The sequence below is a fragment of the Bufo gargarizans genome, chromosome 4 (genome assembly GCF_014858855.1).
Source record: "Bufo gargarizans isolate SCDJY-AF-19 chromosome 4, ASM1485885v1, whole genome shotgun sequence".
Lineage (NCBI taxonomy): Eukaryota > Metazoa > Chordata > Amphibia > Anura > Bufonidae > Bufo > Bufo gargarizans.
Window position 1 is genome coordinate 217,555,696 of NC_058083.1, and position 8,448 is coordinate 217,564,143.

Consider the following 8,448-nt stretch of genomic DNA (forward strand, 5'->3'; position numbering starts at 1 on the left):
GGAGGAGTTGTCCAAAATAATTAAAGTGGCTGTGAAAATGGATCATTCTTGGGGTATATAGGGCAATTCAGTTAGGTTGTAGCAAATCCATTTGTCACATTGAGAGAATGTGTTTAATATAATCAAATAGAATAGAAAGTAGGGATCAATTTGATGTCCACATTATATTTATGATGGCTTTGAATTATTCTTGTTGCGTGATGCCTTGTAGAATCATGAACTATGGTGTATGTGTGGTTGGATAGGTGTGATGGTCCGTGTGAGAAAAGTGCACTGACTTGTGAATTAAGTGCAATAGAGTGTTATGTAGCTGTGTATGTGTGTTTTGTTATTCTATTAATTGCTGGTCTTGAAATATAGTCAAGTGAAGGGATTAGTTTGTAGATAAAATTGGTATTATCTTCGTTTATTCTTGGTGTGTAATGCCTGATGAATTCATAGACGATGGTGTGTGTATGGTTGGGTAAGTGTGATAGTCCGTGTATGTAAAGTGCACTGGTCTGTGGGTTAAGTGTGATAGACTGTGTTGTTGCTATATTTTTTCTATTGGTTACTGGTGATAGAATACTGTGAAAGAGTATAACTAGTAAGTGTGATATGTATATGATAATAAATGTTATTATGTTTTATATATTGTATTATATATATTATAGATTTGTATGTGTTGAGTGATTGCGTAACTGGAGGTAGGGATGAGAAAATCGAGTTGTTTTTGTGTGTTGTATATATATTTCCATATTTTTGAATATATATCCATATTATCCATAATTTAAAGGGGGTAGGGATGGGGATCGGGGCCTGCTTGGGAGGGAAGATTGAGGTGCTGATAATCAGCCAGACCTCGATGTAGCATCCCAGAACGGGCGGCTGCCCCTGGGCTGTCTGTGTATTGCAGACACCATGGATCTTGCCATGTTCATCATCTGTTGCTATTGGTGATTATAGTAAACGCATGCAGATGTTTGTGTGGTGGATGGAATAGGATTGTGTTAATAATTATCATACTATGATGCTTTGTGTAATATTTTGAGTGCCACCCACATTTATAGGAAAAATTTAAAAGTTATGGCTGAAGGATGATAGAAAAAAACAAAACAAAAAACTCCAGTATCCTAGGGGTTAAAGGGGTTGTCTGGGCTTTTAATATAAAACCCTGAGGATAGGTCATCAATATTAAAATCCCAGACAACCCCTTTAAAGTTACAAATCCACACTTCATTCTCAGTCTCCATTCCATATACAGGTCTAGGGTTTACTTCCCGTATACAGATCAGTCTAATGGTAGTGTGCCATAAAGGACGACTCCTCAGGATTCAGACTCCGCCTATAACGTATACATTGAGTTACATCTGCGGGACTTTTCACTGTAATGGTCTGTCTGATGAACAAACCCGTTCCCTTGGCAACCAGTACCAGTCAGAAAGAGGAAGTGACGTTTGCGGATCCGGAAGTGGATGTGAAGCAGCGTGGCCGCGGCTCTGGGGAAGTGCAGGAGGCTAGGTATTTCCACACCCGGATCACTGCCCTGTCCCGCCAGCTGTATCGTGTATGTGGGTATTCCCTGCCATTATAGTCGCTTGTGTAGGAAGTTCCTAGTATGAGGAAAGCCGCAGCCGCCTGTATAATGTGCTCGGCGCCTTATTATAGCTCCTGAGTTGCATGGAGTTTAAACGTGCTGTGAGGTCCTCTGAGGGGTCTCCCTCATGTAACCTGCCAGGCAGAGCTGGTTGCGCACTCCTTCTGTATTCAGGTGTATGATCCATGTGCACACAGCGTCAGTCTTTATTTTGTTGTGGTCGCGCTTGGAGTATGTTAAAGGGGTTATCCTACACTCAGAGTGGCTGGACCCGTGGTGAGGTTCATACCTGGTCCCTGCAGCTGATTGGCTGCCTCCTCAGCTTCTGAGTCTCTCGGAATTAACATCTTGTTGACAGGCGTCATGTGACCAGCTGCAGCGGTGACCCGTCACCCATGCGGTACATGACTGGGTCATGTGACACCCTTCAACAGGTTCTTGATTCCCAGTGACCCAGACGCCGCAGGTGTGGAGCAATGCAGTGTGTAACAATATAAGGCGACTATCACACTAGTGTTTTTTGAGGATCTGTCATGGATCTGCAAAAATGCTACCATTACCATAATACAACCGCATGTATCCATCATAAACGGATCCGATTGTATTAGGTCTTCTATAGCCAAGATGGATCCATCCTGAACACCATTGAAAGTCAATGGGGGGGTGAATCTGTTTTCTATTGTGCCAGATTGTGTCGGAGAAAACTGATTTGTCCCCATTGACTTACATTGTGTGCCAGGACGGATCCGTCTTGCTTTGCACCACATCGCGGACAGAAAAACGCTGCAAGCAGCGTTTTGGTGTCCGCCTCCAAAGCGAAATGGAGACGGAACAGAGACAAACTGATGCATTCTGAGCGGATCCTTTTCCATTCAGAATGCATTAGGACAAAACCGCTTTTGGACCGCTTGTGAGAGCCCTGAACGGATCTCACAAACCGAAACCCAAAATGCCAGTGTGAAAGTAGCCGAAGTATGAACCCCACTGTGGGTCCAGCCACTCTGAAGAGGTCTGTTAAAAAAAGTTTAGTGTTGGATAGCCCCTTTAAATAAAAGATGAAATCCCCTAGAGTTTCTAATGGGGTGTTTCTCCACCCAAAGACACATTCACAAGGCTGGTTTACCCCGCAGATTTCAATTGCATTCCACGTCAACTGCATGTATTCTGAGTCCCATTGATCCTCAGTGGAAGTCCGTGCTGTCATTTATTTAAAAAAAACCTTAAAGGGGAATTTCCATCACATACAATGGGGGCATATTGCTAGGATATGCCCCCGTTGTCTGATAGGTGCGGATCCCACCTCAGGGACCTGCACCTACAAGGAGAACGGAGTGGGGAGAGCTGTGGCTGGAGGACCCCGGTGAATGGGAGCGCACCGCACGGCCCCCCATTCTGTACCAGTGGTCCTAATTAGCATATATGGTGCCAGAAAACAAAGGGGGCAGCACAATGTAGGTGGCTACCTGAAAAAAAAAATAAAGGTTTAGCATCTGCAGCAGATGGGCTACTTCATAAGGTAGTAGGTTAAAAAAAATCCCTTGAAAGGTCCTCTTTTAACCCCTTTAAGGAGATTTTTTATTTTTTTTTCCTGTTCCCGGAGTCTTTTTTATTTTTCCGTTCACATAGCCGTTTGAGGGACAAGTTGTACTTTCTAATGTCACCATTTAATATGGCATACAATGTAGTGGGAGGCGGGAAAAAATTCTAATTAGAAGAATTGGAAATTAAACGCAATTCCGCCACAGTTTTATGGGTTTTGTCCCTACGGCATTCTCTGGGTTAGTACGATTGCAAGGATACCACATATGTATAGGCATTTAGTGTTTTAATAATGAAAAAATATATATATTTTTTCACATTGCCATATTCTGACCCCCCCTAAGATTTATAGTTACATCTACTGAGCTGTGTGGGGCTTATTGTTTCATTCTGTTCATTTTTTTGTGGTAAGAGAATAGATTGGAAAAAATAGCAAATTGGACATTTTGATACTTTTTTCCGTTACACCATTCGCTGTATGGAATAAATACTTTATATTTTAATAGTTCGGGCGTTTTCAGAGGTGCCGACGCCCATGATTTTTTAATTTTTTTTTATTTATTTTTTTTTTTATTTTATTTTTTTTGTAGCCCCTCAAGGAGGCTACAATATCCACTAATTTGCATTAGAATTAATGACTGCTTCCCCGATCGCTGCATGGCGGAGCCATCTTAATATGGAAGCGCACAGGTTTTTCACAATTTTTAGATGCCATTTGCACACATGAGCTGTGGGGCTCTGTTGTTTAAAACAGAAGAGACTTGCCAGCTGTGGTGCCTGCTGTACATGCAAGCGGGCACCATGTTTAAAGACCTTCCCAGCACCGTACAGGTATGGTGCTGGGAGCCTATGGGTTAAGGGATATGTTTTACCATTATGTTATGTGGTCCTAAAAGGTGTTGTAAATTTCATGTTTCAGTGTCCACAACAAAACACTTAACATGACATGCAGTGTGGATTCTAAATTTATGGCATGTCAATTTATGCTGCGGATTTCCATCTCATTTTTAACCCTTTGCAATTCAAAGGAAAAAATATGGCCTATGTCAGAGGTACTCAAGTACATTTTGTAAAGGTCCACATACCTGAGTCTGCTATAGGATGAAGGTCCGAGCTGAAAAACATAAAAATATATAAGGAGGGACAACACCATTGGCGTGTAGCGCTGCATTATTATTATTTTTTTTACAATAATCCACACCTGCAAGCCCACCTAATCTCCTTTCTGCTGACCAAACAGTAAGAATGTCCTTTCAGTGCCCCTTAACAATAATGATTCCCCTTTAATGGCCCTTAGACAGTATTATACTCTTTAGTGCTCCACAAAGTATGATACCCATAAGTGCACCCTCATAGCAGGGTGATCCCTTGGTGCCCCCACACATAATGATGCTCCTTAGTGCCCCTGACACATTGCGTTGCCTCCTTAGTTCCTCCCCACAGAGTATGAATACCCTAAGTGCCCCCTCATAGTACTAATTCTCTCTCTGTGCCCCCTTCACAGTAATAATGCCCACTGTGCCCCCTTCATATTAATAATCCCATTGTGCTTTCTTCACAGTAATAATGCCCCTTAAAGGGCTTGTCCGGGTTCAGGACATACCCTTATTTTCACTAAGGCAGCCCCCCTGAGGCTAGCGTCGGAGCATCTCATGCACTCCCTTGCTCTGCGCTAAATCGCGCAGGGCACTGGCTCTTTTGTTTATCATAACACATTGTCGGGCGGAAACTTCCGCCTGACAGTATGTTCGGTGACCTCACCGGCTCTGATGGGCGGTGGGCGGGATTTAGCGTTGCCCTAGCCGTTTTACTGGCTAGGGCAGGACTAAATACCGCCCATCAGAACCGGTGACGTCACCGGCGCTAAAGGCGGGCTTTAGCGCCGCCCTAGCTGTTTTACTGGCTAGGGCAGGACTAAATCCCACCCATCAGTGCCGGTGAAGTCACCGGGCTTCCTGGCAGCCCCATGGAGAGCCCCGGTACGTCACCGGATCTCCAAAAAATGCCTTTGCGCGCAGGGCAAAGGAGAGCATCGGAGCATGAACTGCTCCAATGCTCAAGTCAGGGGGGCTGCCGGGGTGAAAATGGAGGTATGTCCGGGTTCAGCTCTGAATCCGGGCAACCCCCTTCACAGTCGAATTGTGGAGCGGGGAGAAGTCTTCCTGCTTCACCATTCTGTGCGCCGCCGGCCTAAAGGAGGGGAGCTGAGTGGGGAGTGACAGGACCCTGCGCTCCAGCAATTAGCGCTTCCATCTGTATTGATGGAAGAGCTCATTGCTTCCAGGCTTTGGCACCCCGTGAGAGCCAGCACCCTTAGCACGCTACTGCATGCAGGGGTCCGGACAGCTGGCGACCGCGGTCTGCCAGTTGAGTACCCCTGGCTTATGTGGACTCTTAATGTCACATTTCTCACAGCATAGGCCTTTAACCCTTTAGTGACCACGAACATTTTATTTTTTTATCGCATTCCAAGAGCTATAACCTTTTTGTTTTCTCATCAATGTACTTGTATGAAGTCTTATTTTTTGCAGGGCAAGTTAAGGTTTTTAATGCACCATTTTGGGTACGTGTAATGATTGATTAAAGCCTGCTGTTTAGCTAAAACTCCCTTTGTTTACGTCAGTAAAGAGACGTAATAGTAGTCACTAAGGGGTTAAGCCTTGAAAATATCCAAAATTGTGTCTGGTTGAAGTATCTGCTTCATATAGTATGGTTTAGATCTAATGTTGTCCATGTGACAAGATGGTCCTGAAGTGATCTATCTTATCTTTTTCAGAATACAATAAGTTATGGCTGGAATTCTCTTTGAAGATATTTTTGATGTCAAGGATATTGATCCTGAAGGACGAAAGTTTGATCGAGGTAAATATTTTACCTTTGGTAAAGTGGTGCTGATAAGTAATCTGCTTTGAGAGGGATTTCTAAAATTTGAATAGGTCATCGGTATCTGATCAGTGAGGGGCTGACACCCGGGACCCCCCACAGAACAGCTGTTTGAGAAGGCAGAGGCGCCTCACTGAGTGCTATGGCGTTCTTGCAGCTTACCAAGCACAGCACCGTACATTGTATGTGCTTGGTATCATGCTCGACCCTATTCGCTTCTATGGGGCTGAGCTGCACCTAGGCCACCTGACACCTGCGTGGCAATGAAATGGTTAAATTCTAGCTTCTCACCACATTTCCATGTTTTATCTTGCAGTTTCAAGGCTACACTGTGAAAGTGAGTCCTTTAAGATGGATCTGATCCTTGATGTGAATATACAGGTTTATCCTGTAGATCTGGGTAAGTTTGGATTGCTATGAGAACTTCTAGTATAAATCATGTTTAGAAATGAGACAATGATCTACATTTTATATATTTTTACCTGCCACAATTTTTCTTTAGGTGATAAATTCCGTTTGGTTATTGCCAACACCCTGTACGAGGATGGAACGCTAGATGACGGCGAATACAATCCTAATGATGACCGTCCTTCCAGGTGCCTAAATTAAAATATGTAGAATATTTAATTCTTTCACAATCAATTGATGTATACAGTGTATATATAATTTTTTATTTTTTTTTCCCTAGAGCTGACCAGTTTGAATATGTTATGTATGGAAAGGTTTATCGGATAGAAGGAGATGAAACGTCCACTGAAGCTGCCACTCGTCTGTAAGCATCCCTGTGAACTTCACTTTCCCATGCTAAACAATGTTACATACTTTCCATTGCTTGATTTTCATATTCATGGTGTAGCATAACATAAATCTGGTAAACATGTTGTGTGTTTTCTTTTCTAGGTCTGCATATGTATCATATGGTGGTTTGTTAATGAGACTACAGGGAGATGCTAATAACCTGCATGGGTTTGAGGTCGATTCCCGCATTTACCTGATGATGAAAAAACTAGCCTTCTGAACCGGAAACATAAGAGATGTAGTATTGTGCTTTTCAGATTAATTTTACAATCTGGATTAGGCGCAATAAGTGCTAGCATTTTTCCTACTATGTATGTTTTTATGTTTGTATTTAATTAAAATATATTTTTGCAATGTTTGCTATTTTTTGACACAGAAAAGAACAGGAAATTGTTCCTATAATTTCCATAAAGAGCCATGTTTTCATTTATATGAATTTAAACTTTAAACCCCACCTCATTCTTAGGTGGACTTCTATTGATCAGACCTCCTCGTATTAATCTGTAAAGTGTACATTATAAGACATTAATAAATGAAAACGTTTTTATCACATGCAAAGGTGTTTTCTGACCTTTCTAATTTTTATTTTTCCTGGGTATAGCACACAGTAGGGGTGGGCGATATGCGATATAAATTTGTGCCACGATATGGATTTTGTGCATATCGTCGGACCGTGATATGAACACGGAGCGGTAGTGAAGATCGGTTACCATGGCAGCCCGGAGTCACACTACTGAAGTCCTGGCTGCCATGGTATGTTAGTGAGCAGCGTTATACTCGCGTGCGCCGTGGCCGCCGGTCGCTCCTTCTGTCTGTGCGGCGCCGCACAGACCTATTAGAAGAAGGAGCGCCTGGCGGCCACGGCGCACGTGAGTATAATGCTGCTCACTAACATACCATGGCAGCCAGGACTTCAGTAGCGTGACTCCTGGCTGCAATGGTAACTGATCGGAGCCCCAGCACTACACTGCTGGGACTCCGATCGGAACTGCCCACTGCCACCAATGATGGGGGGAGGAGGGGGACCCTGTGGCCACTGCCACCAATGATTAATATTTGGGAGGGAGGGGGGGGGGTTTGAGTTACCAGAGGGGGCTGATAAGAGGGAGAGGCTGGGGGGCGGATCGGGGGCTGTGGGGCCGACCGGGGGCTGATCAGGGGCTGGGGGGCGGATCAGGGGCTGGGGGGCACATGAGAGGCTGGCTGCCATGGTCAGCTCCCTGCTGTTGTGTGCACAGGGCAGCAGGGAGAGTGTAAAGTCCTATTCACCCTAATAGAGCTTTATTATGGTGAATATGACAAGGGTTCTAGCCCTTAAGGAGGCTAATAGTTATTAAAAAAAAAAGTTTAACCCCCCCAAATATAGAAAACTATATTGCGATATATAGATTTTAGGCCATATCGCCCACCCCTTAGCACACAGTATAGATTCTACAACGTGCCATGTAAAATCTGCCTTACTACCCATGGTCTCATGGCCACATACACTCATTAACAAAAAAAGAGCATCAAGAAGTGAAATACTATATCACAGTGATGGGATACATTTACTTGGGAAAATTGAAACTAGAAGGGGGGCAGTTACTACATAAAAGTTCACTTTTAATATATTAAGGTAAAAAAGCCCCTACAAACAAATATTGATGGCCTCG

At 43.6% G+C, this 8,448-nt stretch overlaps 1 protein-coding gene across 1 annotated transcript; it reads left to right on the forward strand.

Moving 5' to 3' along the window:
• Positions 1–1,423: 1,423 nt before the first annotated feature.
• Positions 1,424–7,354, forward strand: POLR2H (RNA polymerase II, I and III subunit H). Its single transcript, XM_044290613.1, has 6 exons — positions 1,424–1,546; positions 5,892–5,977; positions 6,315–6,398; positions 6,501–6,594; positions 6,687–6,770; positions 6,899–7,354. Exons 2-6 carry the CDS (start codon positions 5,905–5,907, stop codon positions 7,014–7,016), a joined length of 453 nt encoding a protein of 150 aa, XP_044146548.1. The 5' UTR covers positions 1,424–1,546; positions 5,892–5,904; the 3' UTR covers positions 7,017–7,354.
• The last annotated feature ends 1,094 nt before the right edge of the window (positions 7,355–8,448 follow it).

Coding starts and splice junctions, on each gene's coding strand:
- POLR2H (XM_044290613.1), top strand. CDS start 5,905: ATGGCTGGAATTCTCTTTGAAGATATTTTTGATGTCAAGGATATTGAT. Junction 5,978..6,314: donor AGGACGAAAGTTTGATCGAG/GTAAATATTTTA, acceptor TTTATCTTGCAG/TTTCAAGGCTACACTGTGAA. Junction 6,595..6,686: donor AATGATGACCGTCCTTCCAG/GTGCCTAAATTA, acceptor TTTTTTCCCTAG/AGCTGACCAGTTTGAATATG.